The sequence below is a fragment of the Anopheles darlingi genome, chromosome 2, assembly GCF_943734745.1.
Source record: "Anopheles darlingi chromosome 2, idAnoDarlMG_H_01, whole genome shotgun sequence".
In the NCBI taxonomy this organism is placed as follows: Eukaryota; Metazoa; Arthropoda; class Insecta; order Diptera; family Culicidae; genus Anopheles; species Anopheles darlingi.
In genome coordinates this window covers 30,674,403-30,701,902 of record NC_064874.1, presented here as the reverse complement: position 1 = coordinate 30,701,902, position 27,500 = coordinate 30,674,403, and the positions used below count along the sequence as shown (strand labels likewise).

At 48.2% G+C, this 27,500-nt stretch overlaps 3 protein-coding genes across 9 annotated transcripts in view; 2 read left to right on the top strand and 1 right to left on the bottom strand.

Moving 5' to 3' along the window:
• The first annotated feature begins 2,154 nt into the window (after window positions 1–2,154).
• Window positions 2,155–7,848, top strand: LOC125949731 (pickpocket protein 28). Its single transcript, XM_049677049.1, is given in 8 exon segments — window positions 2,155–2,187; window positions 2,190–2,217; window positions 5,404–5,530; window positions 5,872–6,199; window positions 6,251–7,128; window positions 7,188–7,279; window positions 7,351–7,529; window positions 7,597–7,848. Coding segments are annotated over 8 exon segments (1,917 nt in total).
• A 47-nt stretch (window positions 7,849–7,895) lies between these two features.
• LOC125949777 (mitochondrial fission process protein 1) lies at window positions 7,896–9,068 on the bottom strand. The gene is made up of 4 exons (XM_049677113.1): window positions 8,876–9,068; window positions 8,635–8,762; window positions 8,451–8,560; window positions 7,896–8,386 (listed from the first exon to the last, which is right to left on the bottom strand). Exons 1-4 carry the CDS (start codon window positions 8,925–8,927, stop codon window positions 8,218–8,220), a joined length of 459 nt encoding a protein of 152 aa, XP_049533070.1. The 5' UTR covers window positions 8,928–9,068; the 3' UTR covers window positions 7,896–8,217.
• Window positions 9,069–9,319: 251 nt separating this feature from the next.
• LOC125949700 (myotubularin-related protein 4) overlaps window positions 9,320–27,500 on the top strand; it is a 31,108-nt gene continuing 12,927 nt past the window's right edge. Inside the window, exons 1-2 of one of the 7 annotated variants that reach the window (XM_049676996.1) lie at window positions 9,320–9,598; window positions 14,042–14,775. The gene's annotated coding sequence lies outside the window, so the exon portion shown is untranslated. Of the gene's footprint in view, window positions 9,858–9,885; window positions 10,111–14,041; window positions 14,776–26,929 lie in introns of those variants that run through there. The other 6 variants (XM_049676997.1, XM_049676998.1, XM_049676995.1 and 3 more) reach the window with 6 other exon arrangements.

The window sequence follows — 27,500 nt, the reverse complement described above, 5'->3', positions numbered from 1 at the left end:
CCGAGAAACTAATTAAAAATTAATTAGCCTACGAACAGTACACGTTCCCACTCTCCCCAACGGCAAACGGCAAAATGAGGTTCCGGTGCGAAGTCTAGAGGTCCTTCTGCACTTCCGGATGCGGTGAAGACAAAGTTTGAAACCGGTGCTGCCGTGCAAAAAGTTACGATCGAGTAGAAAAGACGGAATCAAATCCGCAAGTCCAATTTTCCAACAGTTCCGGCAACTTTTGGCTCAATCCAAATCCACTTGACCCAAAGCTAATCCTACTCGGTACCTCCTCCGGGAGCGGTATGGTAGCGCACTATCGTGTCCGTTGTCGTTTGCAGTTGTGCAAACATAGAACACTCCTCGTGCTCCTTCCTTATAACAAATGTCCCTTTGGTGCAGTGTAAATAGAACCTCTCGAGGTTCTTCGTGCTCCCTTCCACTCGGAGCTGCTGCCGCGTACTCATCAGAGTGTTTTGGGAGGACACCGGAGTTTCCGCTGAACACGCAACATGCCCCCCCCCCCTTCACCCACTTCGCTTGACACACAAAGTGGAGATCCCTTGATTGGATGCCCCACAATCCACTTTCGCCTAGCCCCAAGTTATGGTTTGGTAAAAATTAAATGCAACCAAACCTCGACGAGCGGCAGTTCTTGGGGAAGGACTGCTCCACTCAACCACACGTTAACAGCATTCATATCTTCCGGTGCCCATCATGGACAGAACAGGGCAGTGCCACCCAGGGTACACATGGATTTGACGAGACTGGATCGGGCTCGGCGCGAATCCTGGAGGTCGTGTTTATGCAAACTTATAAAAGATAAACTTTAGGTCACACCATCAATGCATTTAGCGCACCATGAGCCTGGTCGGTCGGTTATGGTCGTCAAAATAATGGAATTGTTTGGGATCCAGTTTAACAAGCGCACAGGATTAAGAACAGAATTATCTATAAAATGAGTTATGAATTTATAAATGAACATTTCCGATTAACTTTACAATATTAAATTGATTGTGAAGATTAACTCCTCGTGTGTTTCAATAAGGTTTAGATGAAATGTTTTGTTTCTGTGGATCAACCGCGTAAATTAAATGAAGTGACCCTGCTATGCTAAGGCTAGCTGTGCCATTTGAAACAACATGCAATCACACACACAGTTTGGGCCACCTCAAGGTACAACACCGTACCAATAGTGCGATACAAAATGGACCAACGCATCACGACATAGCTCATGACACCAGCTGGCGGTGCGCTTAACTGCTGCTGCAGTTGCAATAAAACGGTGCATCAACCGGACTGGCGACATCAGACTGCGACAACAGTGAGCCCGCTCGGTGGACTGAGTAGGCGAGCGTGTTAGCGGGAACCAAAAAACATTCCAACAGAGAATAAAAAAGGTAAAATTCCGACAAAACATGGTACACTCCACGTGAAAAGTGAGCAACACACCCAAGCACATACATGCACAACCTCTCCGTTGACAGTCTTGCCGAAAGTGCACAATAAATACGCAAACAGGACAGTGCACCCATCCTGGCCTGGTGGCATCGTTGGCCACAACCGGTACAGCGGTGCAATAAATGCATTTTTAACGCATCGCACTGGGAGTACACGTTCCGCGGTGCTTCAGTTGACACTCCTACCGTTCGCGTTGGCAGGATTGCACAAATCACGTTTCCGAATAGCAATCGACCGAAAGCGGTTGTCAACCGAGTGTGTGCGTGTGTGTGTCCGGTTTTTATCAGGTGGCAAGGATTGCATTTTCACAGCTCCCAGCCCTTTGCCGGAAAATCATATTAAAAATCGCCCGAAAACGATTGATGCATTAATACCGCGGAAGGGCAGCGACGGTTTTTCACTTTGGCATTTTGGCGGGATTTTCCTCACTTCGGTATGTTCATTTTTATCAATCGACCCACGACGGTGAGTTCAAATGGAAATGGTAATAAAAAAAAACGGCGGAAAAAATACACGAGATAAACATTGTCCAGATAACACCTCCACCGAGTGATCCGAGGCGCTATTAACAGTGACTAGTAGTGCATGGATTCGATGAAAATTGGATCATAATTCGATGACTTGCAGTGAGCCGTAAACTGGGCCGTCGGCTGTCTTTTTGCAAATTTAATTTCCTGTCTCTGTGTTCCCACTCGGAGCTGTTGAATGTGCGATGGCTCGCAGCAGCAGCAGCAGCAGCGGTGTTCAACGATGAAATGTAGGTATTTGGTGCAGAATAATAGTGAACCTGCAAAAGATGATTTTTTTTTAAAACGTTGTCCAAACTATTACAAACATAGTCTAATCATTGATTACAAAAACATACAAAACAACTGATAAAATACCTTACCTAATATATCTTAGATGATGTTATTCAGACTATCCCGAGATTCTTTTCAAGTTTAGAAAAGCATATTTTTATTTATGCGTGATGGAAAGATCTGATCGAATAATCATTTTCTTAAGTAAAGAACATGCACATTTTCCGATCGAAACATAAACTTTTAGTAAATGACTAGCACAAGGATCAAACATGGAGGCTCAAATAATTAATTCGACAGGATAAAAGGGCATATATATTTCATCTATCCATTACCTGCTATAACTAATAGTCAGATTACCTGTTAAAATGTGCGTTAACTAGTGGTTAACATTTTTTTTTAAATCTCTCGAGCCTTTCAATAATTCCTAATACGATGGTTTGAAGCAACGACATCGACACTGTAACCATTATTTGCCAATTGCATCGAATAAATCATGAATAACCCAGCAATCCACACCGTCCATTATAGCTATTCCATTATTTTAATGGAACTTCCACAAACAAGCAATACCGGCGTGTGGTGCAATCCACATGAAAGGAACTTCATTATGAGCCCGTCATACGCACGGGCGAGCTGATCAGCAATATACGTTCTGGTATGTCCTGAAAGCCCTACGCTTCGATTGGCAACATGGTTGACCTTTTGATCATTTTACGTTTTTTTTTTTTTTGTTGTTGCTGTGCGCTTTTCACCTTATTTCCCGGTGGGTCCCTTTAATGCTGCTCCTCGCTTTAAACCTCGTGAGCGAACGCAGATGTGCTTTGCTTAACTCCCACCGGAGGAGCACTGCGCCACGGTTCCAATGAACCGTGAAATTATGCTTTCCATTATACAGCAACCTTTCGCCGGTAGGTGGAATGGCACGTGAACCTTTCGCTATTTCTGACCAATACACTGCTAGGTTGCAAGGTCTCGCAGCATCGGTTCTATCTTTACCCAACCCATCTACTGCTCAAGAGGATCCTGCGAATGTTGCTATCTTTTGGTTTGGGCCCATCAAGTCCCACCATCAGATTCCAGATGCCTCGACGAGTGTCCCCAATTTTCCATACCATAGCAACCTCATTCCGGGAAAGAGTGGCTCCGGATTATGCCGTTGTCCTTTCCAACGTCATCGTCCCAAATATTGGCAGCGCTACCAGGGCAATCAGGGCAATCCATAGTCCTGTGTTGGGGGCCTCGTTGGTCTTCCAAAAATTGGAAAGTGATGACTTTAACTGACGATAGCACGGGTGGGCTGGATATGGAGGTGACGAAATTGCAGATTAAACTTTAATGAAAATTCAATTTAGCACCAAACGGCTTCCGGTCGCCCTGGAAGCGGTAGTCAATCGATATCCAGCCGAACCCCACCCGTGGCGCATACCTGCTTCTCACGTCACGTACGGTCGGGCATAGCGTTGCAGGTTGGCCGTCCGACCCGGTTACCGGTTCATCAGATATCGAGCACATGGATTGTAGAGGAATGTGGCTAAGATGATGATGCTGTGGCTACCGCTTTGTAATATGAAATTTCCCTTAAGCAGTGCACATGAAAGTAGCTGTGCAGTGCTATAGGTCGGAGATTGGACTCCGGCAACTTAGAAAAACAACGAATAAAGCCATACTAATCCGTTGTTTGAATAACACGAGGCAAACCGCATATCCATTGGATGAACGAGGGACGAGAAATTGCGAATACAAGCCAACCTTGGGCCACCTTGACCTGTTATCGGTTTCCTACAGCACTCGTGACAGCAAAGCAATCCATGCGGCAAGCCATTAAATAATGTCTAGAACACCATGTGTGCCTTTACCATCAGTTAAGGGCACTGCGGTTCGTCGGATAATTCGAATCGTATGAGCTCTTGTGTTCAGTGGGACATCAGGTGGTGGTTGCTGCTGCTGCTGCTGCTGCTGTCTTGTGTCGACCAGGATTCATGCCACCTTCGTGACCGATGAACGACCGAAGGACTTTCGCTCCTTGGCGTAGAGTAGGGAACAGAGAGCACGTTGAACACATTATGTTCTACCAAGGGATACGACACCGTCCGACGAAGAAGGGCCACTATTTGCTAAGGCCAACAGTCAGAGTCAGGGAGCATTATAGTAGGGGTGGTGCGAGGGTACAATCGACTCGATTGATTGATTGCCGATACATGCAAATAATTTCCAGCCTGCCAGCAACGCAAGGATAACGAGCATGGAGTAGGTGCCGTGTGTACGGTTGCAGGTCAGATCCCTTGAGCAGCTCACGATTACGTGCCGATGATGGTGAAGGCACGGATCGGTGGTAGTCAGGAAAGAAGGAAACATTAGGCTACAGAAGCTTTGGCATTGATTTTGTGACTTGTCCTCGGGGAAGGAAGCATTGGGGACCGGTAGCCAATGGCAGGCAAGACAGGGCATCCTTATCGGCAAAAGACAGACATACATTTTATGAAACCGACACAACGACGAGTTAGATACTAATTTGTACCAGCCATTCAGGTGTGAAAGCAAGCAAGGGAGGTCTAAGATACGGACTAAGCTCTTACCTTATCGATCTTACCGGGGGTTGGGGAAGGCACAATACTGCGTCGGCGAATTGATTGTTGGTATTTGTGGCTGTACCAAACACCACAAAGTACCACTGGGTTTAGGAGTTTTCGTTTTACGACCTCGGAATCCAGGTTCCATCAATTTTCGTTCCATAAAAGCTCACACGGATAGAACGTTTAAAGTAACAAAATATACTGGCCGACCATTGTCGTTAAATGGCGCAGTAAAGTGGGTTCTCGCCAACCTTCACCCATTTTATGGTTAGTCCTTTTGATCGAAATGGACACTTTTCATATTTCTAAAACCGAAATGATAAATTCATTCCATCGTTTTTTTTTTCATTTTTTGTGTATGCTAGCTACCGTACAAGAACAGATAAAAACCATCAATACGCTGCTATGGCACCGGCTTTCCCCGTTCAAAAGGTTCGCTTGGTATCGATGGGTTTCGAAAAAGGTAAGCCAAACAAACCAAACGGTGCTCGGTTAGCTTCGTGCGCTTTGCCGCAACACAAATGGCAACAGGTAAAAATGGTAAAAGCCCAAATAAATTCCATTTCCACATTTTCCAGACCCGAAAACACCCGTAGGCAGAAAGGAGCGCGTTTCGTTTGTGGAAAATTTGCGTGAATACTGCCTCAACACCACCATCCACGGGCTGAAGTACGTCGGAACCGTTTCGCTGACGCTCTGGGAACGGTAAGTGTGGTGGATGAGTTGTTGGTCGACGGCCAGCAGGTAACCAGCACCCAAACCACTGAATATTCTGATTGAACACCGGGCGCGGAATGCAAACCCATGACCACGACATTAAAATGTTCCGAGAGTTAAAATGAGTCAATTCATTTTCATTAATTGTTAAAAGCATTTAATGGACGTGCTCGGAGGTTTGTGGGTGGGATGAACCGCTCATTAGCCGAGCTTCGGTACGGGTCAACGGGAACAAGGACATTCTAAAATCACAATTTGAGACTCATCTTGCGAGCCACCAGTGTACTCGATGGTATGAGCCATTCCGGTGGAATTTTCCTCTTTTCCAGTGCCTATTTTTTTCTTACCTTCATCGTCGTCACGGCATGTGCGGTCTACTTCATCTCAAACGTGTACATCAAATGGCAATCGTCACCGATTATCATTGGGCTGAACCCAATTGCGACGCCCATCAAGGACATACCGTTTCCGGCGGTCACGATCTGTAATATGAACCAGATCCGTCGAGAGGCCGCCGACCGCATCGAGGCACATACGCTCGAGCAAACGGTACTGCAAGCCATCTGCTCCATCGATGGGGATCTCAATACCACGGAGTACGAAGGAAAGTGGTCCGCCGTTAAGAAGTTGCTGTTGAGTGTAGGTCGTCGAAGCTGGGTAAGTACCATAGAGGAGAGCTTTTAACCAAAGCATCGGTTTTCCACTTAGGCCACACAGCCCTGCTCCGGGATGTTGAAAGCCTGCCGGTATGCAAAGCAGACGGAAAAATGTACGGAGATCTTCCAGTCCGTGCTAACCGACGAGGGTTTATGCTGTACGTTCAATACGCTCGATGCGGCGTACATGTTTCAGGAGGCGGGTACGATAAACATATTTCCTGCAGATGGGACAGCATCGACGGGTGCCGATAGTACGAGTCGTTTCCGGCCACTGCTCTGGACCCCAGAAACGGGTTTCGAGGAGGAGCCAACGAATGCGACCTACCCACGTGCCATTCCGGGCCCGGGTGTTTCGATGGGGTTGGCCATGGTGCTGGATGCGAACGTTAGCGATTACTACTGCTCATCCACCTCCTCGACGGGGTTCAAGATCATCTTTCACAGTCCTACCGAGACGCCCAAAATCACCGAATACGCACAGTATATTCCGGTCGGGTCGGAAAATCGGATCATCATTACACCAAAGATCAACGATGCTGCTCGGCAGATTCGAAAAATCGCTCAAGCACAGCGACAATGTGTGTTCGCTAGTGAGGCAAACCTGTCCTACTATCGGGTGTACTCGCGCAACAACTGTGAGCTCGAGTGCGAGGCAAAGCTGATCCTGGAAAACTGTGGCTGTGTGCTGTACTTTCTACCAAAGCTGTACGAGGACACGAAGATCTGTAGCCGGGCCGATGCACGATGCTACGAGCTGATCCGCAACTCGATCGCATTTACTTTAAACGCCAGCATTAGCTGCTCCTGTCTGCCCGGATGCTTCGAGATTAGTTACGTTCCGGATCTAACCTCGGCCGAGTTACACGTGGGTCAATTTGGCATCCGAGAAACGATGCTGAACGATGTGAAAGATGAGAAATATGCCAAGTATGAAGTTTTAGAAGCGAAAGTAGTACGAATTACATGGATACATTTAATTTTCCTAGAGAAAACCTTGCCCTCGTGTACGTGTTCGTGAAGGATACCTACTATCGGAGCTTCACCAAGGGAGAGCTGGTTGGATTTACGGACTTCTTGTGTAATCACGTGTTTGAGCTACAAGGATTTTTCGTTAAATGCTTTTCATCGTGCGCTCTCATCTTCTTTCAGCTAACGTAGGCGGTCTCTTGGGACTGTTTCTTGGCTTTTCGATCATTTCACTGATCGAGGTGATCTACTTCGTGACACTGCGCCCATACTCTGCACGACGCAGACAGTGCTTTAATCGTAATCGACAAGATGTAACGGAAACGAATCGGACAATTGGCTCCCGTCGTGAATTCCTGAAGGTGTTGTTACGTTTTGGGCGTTCAAAGGGAATCCATTATATTATTTTTTTCACAAAAAATCTTCCAGTTTGCACCCAAACCACAAGTGCAGTTTGTTGGACTTCCCAGTGACTATAGTATCGACGGCAATCGATGGCAACGAGATCGCAACAACAGCAACACAATGGTAACTGAGCTCACCGCTAAGCTAAAGCATGTTGTTCACTCTCGAATGCAACAGGCTGGCGGCTGGATGCGTGATACGTTTCGCTTCCGGAAGGGTCAACATGGCATGGAACGCTCCACGCATGCAGGTACCATCTATCCGTTTTACGAGTAAGGCACCGGATCGGGAAGCTTCATACCAAGACCAGGTGCGAATTGCGTGGCAACAGTATGCTTTATTATTGTCGGCAATAAAACACCGTATCAGTGTTAGAACAGTCCATTCACTCAATGCTTAAAGATAGCACAACGCTTGTTCTAGCAGTCGCGGCAACAGTGAACAGCATCACATCTAAAAGTGTAAATAAACAACGTCGTTGTGCGCCGAGAACTTAAGGTTCTAGACTATTTCTAGTGTTTCCCTTAACCGTTGGCACGAACCCGTTTTGCACATCGAATTAAAGCTACCACTATTTGAGCGTGAAATCTAGTAGTGTAGGCAAGTTAACGCAATCCTCGTACCGTGATACTCTGTAACGTGGAACTACTTCACATACTTTCGGTAGGTATTGTCCATGGCGTAGTCGACTGCACTATCGATCGGGTGTATTATGAACGGAATGGCCAGCAGTCCAAGCATCGTTGGTCCCCACTTTGCAACCGGACCCTTCACTTTGTTCGCCTTCAGTACCTTCTTCGATAGCCAGCAGATACTAGAAAAAACGACACGAATGATGAGTATGAAAGCATACGTAGAGGGTGTATGCCACTGCTTACCGATTGATGGTGAATCCCGGGATGATGACGGAGGCGAACATTTGCCACAGCAAAGTATCGCCGGATGCAACGGCGGCGCCACGAAGGCCGCCTCCTAGTATTTCCGGTTTCTAAAAGGAGGACGAATGCATTGAGATGCGTTTGATAGCAGCAGTCGACTCGGTATCGGCCAGTTTCAACTCACTACATACTGCTTCTTCGATTTATCCGCCGTATCGGCCAAAACGTAGCTGATCGCGACCCCATAGCTAGCGTGTACGAATATTTTCTTTATCACCGGTCGAAACGCTTCGCCGATTTCGTTTGCATATCCTACAAAGAAGCGTGTAAAAGCAGAACAATGGTCATTGTGATGTAATTGAATCGATTTTGGCTCGCTCGCAGCAGCACGCACGAACCAGGAAGTTGGCAACGGAAATACAAACCTAAATATCGCACAGGTGTGTCGCGGTACAGGTCCTTCTCCTTAATTGACATAGTGAAGCTCTTGCGCTTATGCGATTAGCCAAGTGCCCGGGCGGGCCTCTTTATCAGCTACACAAACGGGAAATCTCTGCAATCACCGTCGACGGCCCTTTCGAGTGGAAATAGCGCGGCACTTCTTCGTTCTTTTTTCCTTCTTTTATTTGTTTACATAACATTGCACGCAATCAGCTGGATGTCAGAACCGTCGTTGCACGCGTTGTATCTTTTCTCAGTTGTATGTGATATCTATGCTCGAGTCCGCTCTTTCACAAAACCTCACACCAGACATCCCGCTACGACTGCTTGATCGCTCAATGCGCCAACCTACCGAAAGGAGTGTGTTTGTGAGATGGGAGGAGATTTTATGTGTGCAGCAGTACAGCGACGACACGCACACCAGGGGCGAACGCATTGAAAAAAGTGGGTTGTGGGTAGTTTGGGGCGTGGAAGGTGGCGGCGGGGCACTCTCGTCCACGGATCACGAAGAAAATGACGCGTTTCTGCCTTGTTCAATCCTCGGAGTGATCGGAGTGTTTTCCGTCGCCGTTGTCATCTTCGCGGTTTTCGCGTTGTGTGTGTGGTGAACAAAAGCGTTGTGCAAAGTTGGAAAATGCTGTCCAGCGCCAATTCGATTCGTCGTCATTTCCTCGAATCCCGCCCGCCGTCGTAAGCCCGTGAAATCCGTGAGTGAAAAAATGCACCGTGTGTGTGCGTGTTCGTCGATTGATTGCGTAAAGGGGGTTATTTTGCTGTGGAGAAGGCCAACCACCTCCACCCCGCAACACCGCCCCAACGTACTCTAGAAGCTGCTGGTCGCGTTGCTGTTGTTTTCGTTTTTTTGCCGTTTCTACGCACGCACCGTTCGAATTGTCTAGTGGGGGGAGGGCAGGAGTTTTTGTTGTCTTTTGTGTGTTTGGCCGCCTGTTTTAATTCCGAGTATTGGTGAGCACCGCGGCTGCAGAGTGCAAAGTCAAAAGTTCATTTGCGATTCCACGAATTCCGCGGTCGGGTGCATTCACGGTGCAGTGCGTGACATCTTTTCCCTTTCGTGTGGTGGAGCTTCGCTCGAATCCCGCCTCCGGCCAAGGCGCAGTACCCGCGTACGATTCGTGACGAGTTTGCTGGAGCAACGACCACCCGCAGTCGATGAAAAGTCCTTGGCCCAGGCTCGTGACTGCGCCAGCGACCGCTGTTGGTGTGTGTGTGTGACAGTGCTAGACCGAAAGAATATTTTTCATATGTTTTCATTGTTGTTCTTATTGTTACTGTGATGTGCATGTCGTCTTCGTTTGTGCACCGATACTAACCGAGTTTATGGGCCACAAAACGGAAGGCAATCAACATTCAGCAGGACCGTCCAAATAACGAAACGCAAAGCCCAAGTCGAGAAGCTCTAGAACTTTACGTTCTCCTCCATCGCCACCAGCCCTTTTTGTTGAAAATGTTTGCTCACCTGCTTGTGGGCGCCACCGCGGATCCTTTGTTTTCGATTTCGATTGATGGTCATTTGCCCTTCCTCACGCCACCATCGTTTGTTGGTGTGTGAGAGGGAGAAAAAGAAAATGCATAATTCATTTAGTATTCACGGCGCCCTATCGTTGGAAAAATGGAAAAATTTCGTTTTCACCCAAACGCCTGCATCTGCATCCGCGGTCCTCTTGGCTTTACTGAAGAAAGAAATGATTCTTCTAAGCCACACACGTTCGACTGCGAACAAGGAAAATCTTAGCGCGATCGTAGTGGATGGGGACCATTCGCGCCCACCACCGCTTCCTCCCGCGGTATGTTGTGTGTTTTCTTTTGTTTTCTCTCGCTCGCGATTAAATGCCTCATGAATCGGATGCTCCAATTGTGTGTATTTGTGCGGCGTTGGCACCTCAATTATCATCTGTGCGTGTTTTCTTCTTCTTGGCTCGCGAGCGACGGGGGAATGCAAACCCCCCAAAGCTCTGCCCACACCGCCTTACTTGGATGCACATCATCAAACACGTACACTATCGCGCAAACACAAACACTACTCGACATCATCTGCGCGCCAGCAGAACATCAAGGTGGCAGTGACTCGCACATTTTTCGCGAATAAATTGAAGGATCAGTAGTACTACACCATCGCCATCGAAATCCGATTACGAATATCTCTGCGATGGCTGCTTTTCATGTATATACTGCCTGTGGTAGTGTTTCTTGTGGTGCTGGTCAATTGTTCGTGATTTTTGCATTTTACTAACACACAGTTTGTCGCTTTTTTTAGATCGAATGTATGGTATCGATTCCATATTCGGTTGCTCGATGTTGCTGCTCTCCGAAATGTCGTGTAAACAGATCGTCACACGGAGGGCACGCACTCACGTACCAGACATCGCAACGACCTTCAGCCGCTAGTAATACGCCTTGGAAGAGCGAGCGGGAGAGAGCTGCGCGGTGGCCCCAACAACCATCGTCCAAACCGAATGGAACACTCCCACCACCCATTTAAATGCCGTCGTGGTGGTGATACACCAGCGGGCCAGCTGCTGCTGTTGCTGGCTGTATAGCAAGAGGACAAACAAGACGCACACAGTTGCGCGGACCAGATGACGTTGTAAAGCGCTTGGCACTCGCCTCGGCTGCTCTCATATCGTTCACGGTCATATCCTCGCTATCGTTTTCGTCTTCTCCCCACAACCAGCACTATGCTTTACATGTCCCTCCTCCTGCGATGATTTTTTCTCATTTGCTGGCGAGATAAGTGGCAAAAAGGAGGAACAATAATGCAACAACACGCCGCTGCCGCCACCGTCGCTGGCGAGCTCCTAAAAAGGAGGATACCTCATTATTGCGTCCGCGATATCAGCGAAAAGCAGCGTATAAAGCAAACACCGCAGCATAAAAGCACTACCTGTGCAAGCAAAAGCAGCACCAGCAGCAACACACGGAGGAAGCGTGCCGGCGATTATTTTCGGTTTTCCCATTCCTTTGTGGTGCCTGAATTGCCTTGAGGCACCGAAAAGGCTGAATTATGACCACCAAGCAATAACACACCTCGCACCGAACGAATTATCAGTGCATGAAGCAGGAAAAAGGCGGCCAAGCCTGGGCGCACATTCCAAGGCGCACATGCAAAACGCAGCAACCTAACTCGGAATGGAACAAACAAATAGGCCACCATTATTGGGTTGCGTTGATGGAAGAGAAGCAAATTTGCCGACATTTATCTGAAGAAGTGGCATGCTGCGTCATGAAACCGCGTCCATCGTACATTCGCAAAAGTAGTAACAGCGAGTGTACCGCGTTTGCATTGCCACCGCCCGCTTCGGTTGCTAAGGCTCTGTGCGTGACAGCCGGAGCTGTTGAAGGAGGAGAGGGAACAATTCCAAAAATGTCCGCGTTACGTGCGTTAGGTGCGTTGGTAACGACTTGGCACCGCGACTTTGCACGATTTTGCACGTTGTTACAGACGGTGCACGGAAACCTTTTCGGTGGCATGATTTTGATTGGGTGCTAACTCGTACACACGAAAAGTGCCAAGAGTGGCGTTTGTTCACGATCACGCATCGTGCCACCGTTGTACATTCGTTATTGCGTGTAGGATGCAGCCGGACTCAATGAGGTCAGCACCGAGAGGCCACGTGAACGGCGGGAGTTGATGGATAAGGCCGCGCTAGCGTGTGCTCTGTGCCAGAATTAGGTAGTAGCCAGAATGTTGGGATATCAGGTACCGCTTCTATGGTTCCTCTCAGCGCCGTATTCGCTATTTTAGTGCGCGGTATCGTGCACAAATTGGAACCCCGTGGTCGAGAGTTGCAGTGCAGTGGTTGTAGTGCTCCCAGTCACCTCCAACGTGCCTCCTAGGGGCCGAAGGTCTTCGCGATGTGCGATTTTGCAAACAAGGGCACGATGTGTCACGATCTCAGTCACGCTAGACGTCGTTACCGATCGGGTAGATGTTGTCACATGTCACCCTGTGATTTGCTGCTGGTCGAGTGCTGTTGTTGGTGTATTTAACAAGAATAAATCCTTATTTTAAAGATTTATCCAATCTCTTGCCATTTGTGTTCAATGTTTCGGTGGATAGAGACGTTACTGCAGCATCAAATCCGCTCTCAGCGTCACACAACGAACGCAGTATAAAGGATAGTTTCGCAGGATTATGTCACAAACGTTTCTTTCAGGTGCAAATTCTCTCCGTTGTTCCGCTAAACTGGATCCTGGTCATAGCTACTAGATTTGCACACTATTCGTGAGGCTCGCAGCCGTTATCTTTCTCTCGTCTGTTGTTGCTTTACTAAACGATCCTTCGGTTAACTATTCTAGTTCTTCTGGGGTTGAAGTTCTGCTGTTACATCACCCACCATAATCAGCGCAAGATGACCTTCCGGTGCTGCCATGAAGCTTTACTCACAAGCTGCCACTTTTCCTTTAGTTGAATTATAGCAAGGTTCAGAACATGCATTATCATCTTTGTACACGGCAGCCTCCGTTGCCAACGAGACGGTGCAAGGTGGAAAAGCAAAAAGACGGCCACGTTGCCTCTGCAGCAGGCGCGTCTGCTATGCTCTCTCTCTCTCTTGCTTTTTCTGTTGTTTTGCTCACTGTTTTTCGCTCATTTTCCCATGAACCCGAACTGTCACATTGCCGCACCGAAACCACCGAACATCGCGGAAGGCATTTTCATCCACCACACACCAACACCCCCAAAGTGGCTGTCTGTGGCTGTCCAGAAAGGTTGCTTAACGGTCACGAGGAGAAGGGAGATTTCCATGACTTACTACTATTGCATTCGGGAGGACCGTCACTTGTGATTTTCCTCAATCCCATCCGCCACCTGAATGCATGTGTGCTACACGAGCGGTTGCCAAGCGATGGAGCGAAAATCGCTCGTAGCATGGCCACTGTGTGGTTGTGGTTGTAGCCAGAGTTTCCACTGGAGCGCTCCGTGGAAAAGAAGCATTCTCGTGTGAAGACGGCTGCTGAAGACGGAGCCGTTACGAAGTAGTGAGCGACAGTGTGCCGATCCGTGTCGTCGTGTTCTGCTGGTGTATCCGTGGCATAGCGAGTGAAAATTTAGGAAAATTCGCGTTTGGATAATAATCGCCAAGATCTTGCCGTTTCCTCTAATCCATACGCATTTTCATTCCATTTCACAGTGCGGAAAATTCTCGTTTGCTTACGCGGTAGGTGACCGGCGTGGTGAGTGCGTGAAGTGGCCTACCTGGCCTGGCCACATCGGTGAATTGAAGGCAGAAAGAGAAGGAAAACTGTCTCTATGATTCGTGCGAATGCGACCCTCATCCCGATGGGTGGTTGGGTGAACCCGGAAAACCGTGAATGGTGAATCCCAGCGCGACCACGTGGCAATCGAACAACCACCTCGTGTCCCCGTTTTGATGTAGTACAAGCAAAAGAAGGATAGTGAACGTCGCAAGGTGTGAGCAAGTGACCCTTCAATGTGTGTGTGTGCTGCAAAGAACAGGATAATTCTCTGAGGACAACTCGTCGTCCTCGACGACAACGACGGCGACGTTTCTTCGTCCTTATACCAGTGGAGGTCACCTGTTAAGTGCGCTCCCTCTTATGCCACCACTCGTCTCTACGACCGCGGATGATGGCTAGCTCCTAGTGCTATTTGGGTCGATCGTATTTCGTGTTTAAGTGCGTGTGTGTGTGTGTGCGGTTTAGTGAGCCGGATTGCAGGGCTGTGCCCTGTACCTGCGAGTATCGGCCGTCCTTTCTGGAGATCTATTGCTTGCTCCCCTCCACGACTGCCGCAAGCCGACACGCAACGAGTCGAAGCGATGCTAAAAGGATCATTGAGGACAACTGGTAGTGGCTGTTCTACGTTGACTCTTGGTCGCAGCAAGACTTACTACCATTGACAAAGGTAAGTCCCGCCTACGTTCACTCCACTTACTATAGTGCCTCTGTACATTTGCAGTTAATCATAGATCATTAGTTGAAGAATACAGTTACGAATTGGTTGCAGAATGAAGGGGGTCCAATCCGTGATAGAATCCACTCCGTCTAGCCAATATGAAAGAACAGACTAATTAACGTGCCATCGCTTCTCTTCCTCTCGGTCGGGCGAACCGAATCATCTTGCCGAAACGACGGGATACAGCATTCAACCTCTCTCTCTCTCTATTCCGATTCCAAGGTTATAATTACCGCGGGAGACGGCACCTGCCGACCGGCGTGTTTGCTACGGCTCCCGGTTATAAATGACCGCACATGAACCGCCTAGCGCTTGGTGTTCCGCCCGTTCTTTCCGGGGAATGGCCGGTCAACCCTCTTCGGAGCGAGCCTACCCGGAACCGGGGCGTCGACGGATTGTGTGCGGATCTGGAGTTTAATTTGATTTGTTGCTTTACAGCCTTGCAAACTTGAAATTGGCAATAGATTCGTGTAGGCAGCAACGAAAAGAGGTAAAAAATTGGCGAAACGACCAAAATAGTAAATTAGGTATACCCTCGCAACCGTGACCGACGCCGACGACGATGATGATGATGACGCTGGCAATCCGGAGTGTGGCTCGGAAGCCTCTTAAGAAATAGCTGCGGAAGCCATTTTTAAATCGTTCCTCGTGGTCCTTTGATTTTTCGATCATACGCGCGAAGCCACTGAATGCGTTTAACTCTAGACGAGCGCCCTGGATTGCGACATTCGAGTAACGCTGGTAATGTGACGTTTTGAGACAGGCCCCCTAATAAGCGCCCCTCTTATCGTGCTCCAATTGAGCGTTCGTTTGGCTCCATTTCCCTCCTCCCACCGCGCTCAGTAATGAAGTCATTTGCAACATCGGCTATCCACCCGTCCGCTGAGATCTGTCCGTTTATCGATTTCTCCATCGCAATCGTCGCCAGCTAGCCAGCCAGCACCGGTGGGACCATCCAGTCCAGTCCATTCCACTGGCTTGATTGATTGATGTTTCATCGATCAGTTTTAGCGGTGGTTCGAACCGAAAATAGTAATAGAAGAACATCGTGTTAGGCTCGGCGCACGAGGCTCGCTCTGTTCGACATTTCCGCCGGCCATTCTCTTCTTTCTTGGTTGGGACAAACACCACCACCATTATCGACCCCAACATCGTTGATGTCGATCAACCAGCTACGAAATACATGCCGCTGGAGGAAAAACTTGTCACCACAAGGATTCAGGCAACGGCAACAGCCCATAAAACAATCTGCCGAAGCGGGATTGCATGAAGCGCAACATAAAAGGGTCTCTCGTAATGGGGCCCATCTTTGGCAGTAACCTCTTTGCGTCGTCGTTGTCGGAGTCGACATCGTCCTACACATGGCCATGGTATGTCGCGCGATCATTGGCAAGCGATATACTTTGGTGATAAGCAAGTCTAGCCACCAAGCTAGACTAGACCCAGACGAGAGAGGACGTAATCGGCCGCACAGATCGATTGCTGCACCAGTCACTGCATTATACCGTTGGGTGTGTTTATGAAGATGTTGGGCTTTTTCCAAATGATTGGACGAATGGTCATATTCTATATGCAAGCGTTTAAGTTTCAAATGCTATACGATTATGGGAATGGTGATATGTTCCATACGCACTACAAGACATTATTTGAGGTAATTGGCAAAGATAAGAATGAGGCTACATAAACTGACTTCCTTTAAATGTGCTGTGATTAGTATGATGAAATGCGATGCCCGTCAAACAGTTAACTGTAGCTTCTGAAACAATTCCTTAAACCACTTCGCTTACCGTTTAACTTGCGATTAAGCAATATTCATTTCATTCGTGTATAAAAAAGAACCTTTACTAGCGTTATCCGGGGTTTCCTTGTGTCTAACTACTGGCCTTGTGGGTCGCGCAACGTATTACGAAGTGTGATTGCCGTCTTTAAGAACCAAAAAACAAAAGAACAACCAAGAGAAGAAAATAATGGAACACAGCACGTTCTCGTCCTTGTCGAAGCGGGCGAAGGTGACCGGACGGACCGGACGAAACTTTTCTCACTCGGCGACGTGATTTCACCGTCTGATGATGATGATGATGATGATGATTACGATGATGATGGTGCATTACTTGGGCTCCTCAGACACTCTGCTTTCAGGGTTTATCGTTGGCTGATGTGAGAAGGGTAATGCAATAGTTAGTTCTTGTTACGATTGGCATAGGCGCGCTGCGAGAATCATGCTTTAATCACGGCATAATACTTAAAACAGTGTCGCTGAAATGCCAGCATAACGGAAACGTTCCTACGACATCTCCCTTGAAGGCGCCTTGCGTGATGAATCGAGTTGGAAATGCCCTTTTTTCGTGACTAAATCTGAACGTTAAGCACCGGTTTGAACTCAATCCGTTTCTGTGTGTGACCCGTTCGAGTGTAGTGGGGTATGCGCACGACATGTACCAGCACTCCTTCCCTTTACATGCGAAGGCAAAGACACGTGACCAGCTAATGCACTTTTGAGCAAAACACTTGTTTATTGCTCAGCTCAGTGGTCGGTGTGCCGCTAGCGGTAGTGGTGGTGGTGCCTTCGATCCGAGAAAGGGGTTAGCGTACCCCCGATTAGCCCTGCCCTTATCAACATTGCACCAGAGTTCATTGGCTGACTCAAAGTACAGCTTTTTCTTGGCGGACGCATATGGCTGCTGATAAAAGTGCACCAATCGATCACCACCACCTCGATGGGTTTGCCATTCCATCGATGCTAAAACGATGTGTTAATTTTTTTTCCAGAGTTAAATTGATTGGTTCGTAATGTAAACCTTTTTCAACAAAACGCGTATGTCTTCCAACAGACACTAAATTACCTTTTCGGCTGATCGTTTCTTTCGCACTCCGAAACACCTGGGCCTGTTGGAGATTTTCGTCTTTATTTGCTATAAATATAACGCCGGCCGGCCAAGAAGAACGTCGTTCTTGTGGTCGGTGCTTCTGCAGATGTTGCGACAGAAAGCGCAACCGACCACAAGAACATGACGGTGCGAAACGGCGCACCACGCTTTGTCTTTTGGGCCCTCGGCGCATTCGGAAAATCCGTGAAAATCAACAAAAGAGTGCGCAAATGTGGGGGCGCCCCCGGCATCGCTCCGAGAGATCAAGAGCGAGATGCTGTAAACACACGGACTCTTCGACGAGCAGACGAGTTCAGTTTACTTTCAAGATTCGCACAAAAAAGGCGATCACTCCTCCGCCGTTAACACACATGCAGGTTTTAAGTGGGTGTAAATGAAGAGATAGAAAGAGAGAAAGAGGCGGGAAGAGAGTTTAAGTAGGTCATCAGTACTAACGATCCGGACGATCGCAAAAGGTTCTTACTTTTCCTTTCGCGATCCGCGATCATACTTTTGCGACCTCTCGTCTCACAAAGCTGCTGCGTGCAGTGGCCATGATCAGATCTCGTGGCAGACGGAATGATGAATGCATCGAAATGCACTCTCTCTCTCTGTTCTGTGTTTACACAAGCGGTGGGTGGCCATCTGGAGCAACCCCCGTTCGGCTCGGCTCTCTACGTCATATCACAACCGCATCGGAAGCGTGGGAAGCGGAAATTATGATGATTCAATGCAAACGAAATTAAAGCTGACGTGGCAGGCAGCAGCAGCAACAACAACGTTTCGCGATCCAACAACGAAAGCGTATTTATTTGGACAACTGTGGGATCCGGCTGCCATTTCTGTCTCGTGCAGACAGAACCAACTGCTCTGTTTTTGTTGGTGGGATTGTCTTGAAGAAGCGATTGGTGAATGATGTGCAGCAGCTTAAGATTGGAAGGAAAACTCCATTTCAAGAAACGGCCACTCTAGTCCTTGAACTGTTCAGGTCAAACGCTTCGAGCTAAATCCCCCGCGAAATCGACCCGTCCATTTCGTTCGTTGCGCTAATCGTGTTGTTTAATGGGAGTAACTTAAATATCGATCAGTCACGGCCGCACATCTATTGCGGCGCAAACCTTATTTGCTTACCCTTGCTTCCGAACGATACCTGCCGCCGTCGCACTCAAATCCATCCGCGTAAATTGATGTTTAGTCTGCTAGAAAACGGCAGCATGTTTTACAACAAACATTTCGGAAAATCGAAAACTAGACGGAGAGTGATAGCGGGAGAATAAGCAGGGATGGAAAAGTCATGGGAAATGATGGATTTTTGGGGGGATGGCTGGATCGAACAAATTGGTACAGGTGAGTGCGTCCGGAGAACGTTTGGCATCGCACGAGCTGCTTTACCAGCTCACGGCGACGGCGACTGTAATGCTATGCATCAAACGGTGGGTTCAGTGGAGAAGGGCACGCCTCATTAGACATTCAAAACCATTTCGTGCCATCGGCAAAGGCATCAACCGCGGCGAATGCCACTCAAGTGTCTCGTGCGTGCCCTGAAGTGTAGTCTGGGCATAGTGTTGTTGCTATAAACGTTCGCGTAAATAAAGAATTAGCAAATGTTTCAATAATTGATCGTTTTGCGATTTTTTTTCTTCAAATCTTATGGGATAAGGTATTTGGTTGGTTGGTAATTGGATTCTACATTGAGAGCACAACGTAGACAACGAGCAGGTACAATGTTGCAATGTATTGCAATTTACTTAATCCACTTCCAATGTAATGTCCCAATCGCAATTGATTACAAGCGCTGTAATATATGCATAAACAGATACACTAAGGATGCGAACACTTTTGTTTAATCAATGTTTACCTGTTTGTCTCAGAGTCAACAGTGTTTGGTTCGAAAATATATTTATTTTGAGGACTGTGCTTTCTCAGCAAAAATCGACATCTATCGGCGCTTTGTGCTGTTTACTAGTATGTTTATAAGATAATCTCTTCCTATGAAATAATTAGAGACCCCTTTTTGAGGAAATATAAAATATTGTGGTTCCTTGAAGGTTATCTCTTGAAGCACATTCTCGCTAATAAGCGAAACACAAATATTGGCGTTGTAGCTTGTAGCATTGTAGTGACGATTTGCTACAAAAAAATAATCAGGCAAGTACCTGCACCCTGTACCACAACAATGTAACTAAAACCATAGAATTACAATCTAAGCAGATAAATCTCAACCACACTTGGGGTGTATGTTTTGACCGCGGCTTAGTGCGCTTCATGATAAGAAACACGGGAGACGCTGTACAGGCAGGAATACCTCCACACTCGAGGCGCATTTTCCCCAGTGCAATGTGTGCTGCATCGGCTCCTGTTCCGAAGCACGCATGTTGTCGTCTTGTGCGTCATCATCGACACGGTTCCGGTTTTGTCTAGTAATATTATGCGAGCTCTAATCAAGCCGAGCATCATCACCGAGTCTTATCGCATTTTAAAGTGGAACTTGCAGTTGGAGAGCACATTAGTTAGAATGATTTCGCCACGTGATGTGGATTAGTTGTTGCGCAACATATTCTCAATTCGATGAAATGCCGTTGCCGATTTCCTCGAACAGCGACCTTGGTGGAACAATGCACACACCACAAACGCTTTACTGCATCGTAAATCTCGCTCCATCGTTGGTCGTCTGCCAGTCTGCCTTTCACCGGAACAACAGTTTCACGAGTTTCATGAATGAAACGCCCGGGCTGTTACGATAGCCGCCAACCACAACTGTCTGCGGTTGCAGTAGTCGTCCCCCTGAGAGAGTAGTCTGGTGAAGCCGCCATTTTTTCCTTCCTTTTTCTCCATATATCTTCAACACTGCAACTAGCTCTCAACTACAGCAGCCACAGCGGCCGCCGCCGTTGCCGCAGACCGTAAATCCCGATGCTGTTCCGTTCCCTTTTCGTCGTTGAAGGCGGCCACCGCATTAATTGCCTACAGCGGCAGCAGCATTCTCACTTTCTCTCGCGCGGCGTGTCTCGACGAGAAAGTACCACGGTTCACTGACACACGAGTTGCTGCGGCTTATGCACGCAGCATACCACATTCCTTGCCTCGGTGTGCTACAAGAGAGTGGATCAGTTGGTGGTTGTTTCAGACCCCGGCCTTCGTGTGGCGAATGATAAGAAACCCCCGGACGTCTGGAAAATCCCAAACGCATTTGGCGTCTTATGGTGCCCCAAATGCACTCCACATCTTCGGGAATTAAGCTTCCCTCTCACGACAATTCATTGCAGTTCTCGACGTGAGCGCGCGCGCGCGTCCCAAATCGCTTGAAGATCGCAGCACCACATTCCACATTGGCAAGAGATTTCTTTTGACAGGTATGCCCTTTCTCCGCTAAAGTCTCTAAAGGAGGCCCCCCATCATCACGAAATGATTAATTGGCAGCCATTGGAGGAGAAATGGTATTTCCATGGGCGCTGCATGAGCACACTGCACCCAAACCCAAACCACTCGCGGTCCGATCGTTCCGAGGAAGATGATCATCATCATCACGGCCTGATGGTGCCACCATGCGCCATGTTGGTGGGCATCTTCTTGTTGCTAGACATTCGTTTCACTTTAAATTCAAATTCCTCTGCAAAACTCGGCTCGGCAAATTCCCATCTCCTCACACAGCCAGAGTGAGAGTGCGACTCACTTACTGGAGCCGATATAAGATGTTTCAGATTGAAAACCCGAAACAGCAGCTCCCCCAAAAACATTTCACCCGATCAATGACCTCAAGTTGTGCAGCAGAAGGCAACAATACTGGCTAAAGAGTACGCTTGGGTCCCCCCCATTTCTCCATCGATTCAAACATGGCAGCTTAAGTGATCTTTGGTTTATCGATAAGAAGGTTTCTATTGGCTGTTGCACTGAGAACATTTGAAAGTTGATGGCGAACAGTGAACATTTAAGTGTGTTATCTTCCATCTTTTATGTTTCTTTTTGTCTATGGATCTTGTATCACGTGATGGCGACTAACGTCTTCTGTTCAGTTCCGGACTAACGGAAACATCGTTATTTATGATCGACTTTATTTGAGATTTCCAAAAAGGGATCATTTTGTCTATACTCTTTATGTTAATGGTAACGATGTTGAGGTTGTTTTTTTATGTTTTCTTGCACATATTTTGAACCCTTCTCAAGACAATATTTGGAGGATAAGCCATGGGTTTCATGTACTTGACTAGTTGCTAATATTTAAGACTTTCTCATTGCTAAGCAAGAGTTAGCCTACGTCAGTGAAACAATTGTATGGAGTTATTTTTATTCAATTGCTTTGACGTATTTTTCAAAAAAGGTTCTCACTTGTACCACCGAGAGTTAATAGTGCATACGACATCGTTTAAATAAAATCCCAGCGCCGGGGGTTGGCCAGCACTGCTCGACCCTTTCCCCCTGACGTCAAACTGACAAAACTTTCGCCGCCAAACCAGCCGGTCACAGCCGATGCCGGGCCTCTAACTGTTTGCCGGTGAGAGGTGGCGACACGTCGTGGAGATTTATATCGACAGCCAACCACCGAAGCCAACCGACCACTACACCACAGACACTCACTCAAACTCCTCTTCACCGTTTTGGAATCCAAATGCAGACCAACACCAACATACCAACATAGACCGAGCAAGTCAAAGAGCCAGCCAGTTCCAACTCCTACATCGTTTGCTAGCCAGGGGCAGGCCCCAGGCCAGGACCAGACTTTTGGTACAGACACACAGACATGCATCGACCGATCGATCGTGGTGACGGTCCAACCATACATGGCCACCACCACCGCGGTGCTGCAACCGCGGTCAAAACCTTCCGGTCTGTGTGTGCCCCCTCCCTCGCACTCCTTCAGTTCCGGACGGCAGTGCGTGAGGGGAATGTCTTCTGCTGGTGACCGGTTGAGACCGGTCGCAAGGCCGTCGATCCGCCGACACACACACACACACACTCTAACACACATACCGGGCCCAGGTGAGGGAGCACCACGATCGCGAAAGGCAACGTGTGTTCAGTCGCTAAAGTGTAGTTGTTTGGCCTTGGCCAGTGGGTGACGTTGGTTCTCCGTCCGTCCGTCCGGTCCGGTGCACGTGAAAGTTAGACTCACTCGGAACGGTGCTCAGAATGATCGGGATCATCTTCTTCGTCCCTTGGTGCTAGTGTCGATCGTCGATCTGTGGAAGGACGATCCCCGGACCTTCGCTCAACGATCATCGTACGGCATCGAACGATGAAAGAATCGGGCGTTGCTTCGTACGTACGCTGGCAGCCACCACCGGTCACCATCAGCGAGGAGGATGAAGAGGAGGAGGAGGATAGTGGATGGGATTTTATGCTTCTGCATCACCCATCGATCGCCACCTGCAGCAGCAAACAGCAGTTGCTGGTTCGAGGCGTGCCGATAAGCAAACTGCCCAAGCGTAAGGTAAAATGGTGGATGCGCGGATGCGGTTGCGTTCCTTATCACCGACCACCACCACGACGACGTTGGCGATGATAATGTCCGTGCCCTGGAGGAGGTGAAGAGGAGTGCATTTGCGAACACCAAAGCAGAGCGCGTTATCTCGCACAGAGTCCACGGTAGGGTGGGAAGGCGGGATCATTTCAATTAATCATTTTGTGGTGGTTCTCGTTGCAAATGGCGACCCCAAAAATGCATTCCGGATGCAATCCATCTGTCTCGGCAAACCGCTACCACCGACCCGGCTCTACGCTGTTGCTATGTTTTTTGATAAGCGAAGTCGAAGGCGCGCTTTGTGATGGAACATGCGGTGTACGACGTGACGACGACGACGACGACCTTCACGTTCACGGTGTCACAGCCGGCGGATGTCACGGGTCTGTAGGACGGACGCACATTGAAGGGTGGGTGTAGGAGGTGTGTAGTGAAGCCGATCGCCGCCGATGCTTTTTGATCGGAGTTTGAGGTCCGAATTTCGAACTGCAAGGTGCGGTGCTAACACCCCGGGTGGGGTACGGCTATCAGTCGAAAAGTGGAACTGTGTGGAACTCCACGGAAAACATTGTGGAGAGCCGTGTGGACATGTAGAGAGTGTAGTACAGCTCGGACATGGCATTTTGGTCGTTCAAAAAATGGATTCTCGCAATGGTACGTCCTCAACCGGTTCCATCTAGCCTGCAGTTCAGTTCTAATCAGTGTGTTTCGGTTGTGACTAGTGAACTCGTCGTTCGTTCGTTCGTCCGTTCCAATGCCTCCTATGTCTTGGCGCCTGTCTGTGTCGTGTGACGTCGATCCCCTCCCCGCTGTTAGCGAAAGCGAAGTGCATTCCCATTCCATTGATTGTGATTATCTCTCTGGGCTGGGCAATACCGAGGAAACTAATTGCCGCCGATTTAGAGGGGAGGGAGGGGATGGATGGGATGGATGTCTCACAAAAGGGGCGAAGAACGCGATGAAGATTAGCGTCAAAGAAAAGGAGCGGAGGTTTCCCCGCTTCGTCTAGCGGAATCCATAAATAGAATACCAAAACAAAAAGCTCCCCCCAAATCCATTATCAGCCTCTTCAGCGCTCAGGCTTTTTTGTGGTAATAAAGACCCACACGTCCGTGACGGGTCCCGTCTCGGTTGCTTCAAAACTGATAACACATAGACACAGACACATAAACCATACACGCGGCGGCGGCGGCGGAGTCTTCGGACGGCTACGCGTGAGTTGACAAATTGTACCACAACAAAGCATACGTCTTACCGCGTGCTTACCGTGGAGTCGCTACCCCTCCTCTTTTCCGGAGTGTAATGGTTTCACTTCTTCCGGTGCTTCCTAGTATAGAAGCATCGAAATGAATTGCGCATTAGCTCAGTGAGCAGCTGAGCGAGAGAGATTTCCCGTCATTTCATAAGAGGAGGTCACCCAGAACACAGAAGAACACTCGCGGAAGAGGGCAACATGACCGTCGGTCGGCGGTGATGATGATACTGGTGGTGACATCCCTATCCTGGCGCCATCGGCAGAATTGCAACTCGACCGCCATCATCATTAGCGCCAAGATTTCGCTAATTACCCGTTTGCAAATCTGCGCAGTTAGTGTTGTGTCGTAATTGGCGAAGTCGGGGAACATGGGAAATAGAATATCAAAGCTGTATTTGTATTCTAGGTGTTCCTAGCGAGATGTATTTGAAAATCTTTTTGTGATGCTTCGGAACATGATACATTTGATATTTATCGTAAAATGATATCCAAAAGTAAATCGAAGGCGTGTGCTCCTATGGAGCATTTCCTGTCTTTCAAACCGTTCCAAGAAATTGGCTTAATTCGTGGGACGCGATCTAGGAAACGTGATCCACAGCACGCAACACGCATGGTGTATGCACGCGACCCCAAACAATTTGGTGGTGACAGCGAGAAGGGAACGACCTCGATACCGAGAGTAGAATGAGAAGATTTTCTCTAGATCATGTAATAGAATGTGTCTGTATGTGTGGGCCTGGCTGTTATTTTTGGGGAGATTTTGGTTCCAAACATGATGTGCCACTGGTCACGTCATCCGTTTGTGTACCAGCGAGCAGTTATCGGACGATGGAGCACACAAAAGTACAGATACAAGAACCGAAGATGCAATCCGGGAGTGCGATGGCAAGCAGACGACTATGTGAGGAAGAAGGGTGCATGTTACTGTTGTGTTGTTATAAAATGAACCTTAGAGATTCTAACAAAACGTTGCCAACGCGCATGGTCTGGTGCCGATGATGCTACCATCTCCGGAAGCTTACAGTGTTTTGACAGTTCGGACATGAGAGTGTTACTTAGTACTGGCGCCCCTGCCTTCCGTGTCTTGCCACGATAAGACGAAGTGGCAGCTGCACTACTACGGTGGGTGTAGTAGCAGTTGTCCACTATGGAGACTGCACTTTTCTACACTCACTCTCGGCCACCGAACATCTTATCTATTAGCGCCTTGTGTAGACCATAAACAGATGCTTGTACGACGTGTGCGAAAAGGTGTGCGCCAATGCAATTGCCCACGGCGTGTGTGTGTGTATACGGTTATCAGCAAATGTGCCGTTCTGTTTCTGCATTCTCAGAGAAGGGCGGGCAAGGAATCCACCGGTGGAACAATTAACAAATGGCGTCGTGCACTTGACGCACTGCTTGCTTCCAACAGTGTGTGGTGCACTGGTTCTAACCGGTCGCGAGTTGATTTGTTTAGAAGTTTATTGAAGCGTACGCGATACGCGATTGTCGCGGAGCCGTGTGCTGTAGTTAGCCGGAACCTGAGCGTGAGCTGGCGCTGTTTGTTGTTGTAGTTTGGCCTTTCGCGCTGCGGTGGCTCTCCTGTTATCAGCAAAGCTTTCCCAGAAGATCGGTGCGCGGGGTGCATAATAAATCTAACACGATCCGTGGCAAAACACAGATCCCTCCCAGCCCTCAGCAGCTCCTCTCGACGTCTCCAGTTTCCAGGATAGATCCGAATGTTTGTACTTTCGGCATCGGGATAAGACAGATCAGTCGATACATTACAGAATACCGATCACGTGTCCGTGGTTTTGTTTGTGCGAAATGCAACGGTCAGCAAAACACAATCCTACTGAACGCGCGCCACGGTTGAGTCACTCGAAAACGGAGCAACCCATTCGCCGCCCGGGCGACGAGAGACAAAACAGGTGACTTTACTGGCGGTGCTGATTAGCGGCTCAGTGACAGAGATGATACAGTGCACGTGATGTTCAGACAACCGGGTCGATCGACAGATCAGTCACGTTTTCTGTGTAAACTTTTCGTGCATCTACTATCTCGTTGATTATGTTTGAGAAGCATTTTCTGATCTGATTAGAGTGATGAATACTGCCAATGTTGTTGTTAAAAGTCAGCCTGAATGATTGATTGTTGAGAAAAGAACGTGATCAGCAGAAAATTCAGTTGTATCGGTGTTGATCCTCGAAAATAAAAATGTTGCCTACTTTCTGATAAACTTAAATAACATACAAACGCCTACTATTCACAGTAAAGAAGTTTCTTGGTATGGTAAAGATATACCAGAATAGTAATGGAATATTTTGATCATCATCTCGCTAGCTAGCCCATATGGTTACTATTGTTTCTGTGTGTTCAATGTGTGCTGTCTTTTCCATTGATAGAGAATCCACAATAGAGTTCTTATCAGCTTGGGTGTGAACCAATTTGATGTCGATAAGAAATGCAGCATCTCGCCTTTGGGCCACCCGCCAAGACAGATCGTGTTCAATGCAAACCGCAGAATGCTGCGTTTGGTGTACGGTGTTACTGATCGTCGGCGCGTGAGTGCGTGCGTTCCGGCGAGCGTTCCCCATCAGCTGATTGTGTTGACTGTTAAAAGCTAACACTCTCCGATGACGCACTTGACGACAGCTAGAATGCTCGATCTCTTAATACCCCGTTCAACCCAACCGAAGGACATGTTATGATGGATCTATTCTGATCCGGTGCATTCAAGGAACTGCTTGCCACAAGATGCAGGGTGCAGATAGGATTTTCCGATCCTTCGATGGCTCATGGCCATGACTTGGCAGGGGTAAATGAATATTATCAAGATGTACCGCTAAGGTAGCACGTTCTTAAGAAGCCATTAGAAATTCGGAAAATTCTACTACCTGCCTACTATGAGAGTGATCGGACGGTTGGAAGGGGCGGAAGCATGTGACGTTCGTCACGTCCACCAACGACCATGCTCTTGCTTCTCTGCCTTTCTCAGACCCCTTAAGGTGCAGATGATGATTGTACGGGCCTGAGCGTGGAGCGAGAGGGTGTAAAGCTAACAGCATCTAATCATCAACAAATGACCAACATTCGGGCAATCGAGCCTCTC

What these genes read in the sequence shown, in the direction of transcription:
- LOC125949777 (XM_049677113.1), bottom strand. Translation starts at nt 8,927, where the DNA reads ATGTCAATTAAGGAGAAGGACCTGTACCGCGACACACCTGTGCGATAT. An exon ending in CACACCTGTGCGATATTTAG is followed by an intron (nt 8,763 to 8,875) that starts GTTTGTATTTCC and finishes GCTTCTTTGTAG; the next exon opens with GATATGCAAACGAAATCGGC. An exon ending in CCGGGATTCACCATCAATCG is followed by an intron (nt 8,387 to 8,450) that starts GTAAGCAGTGGC and finishes CGTTTTTTCTAG; the next exon opens with TATCTGCTGGCTATCGAAGA.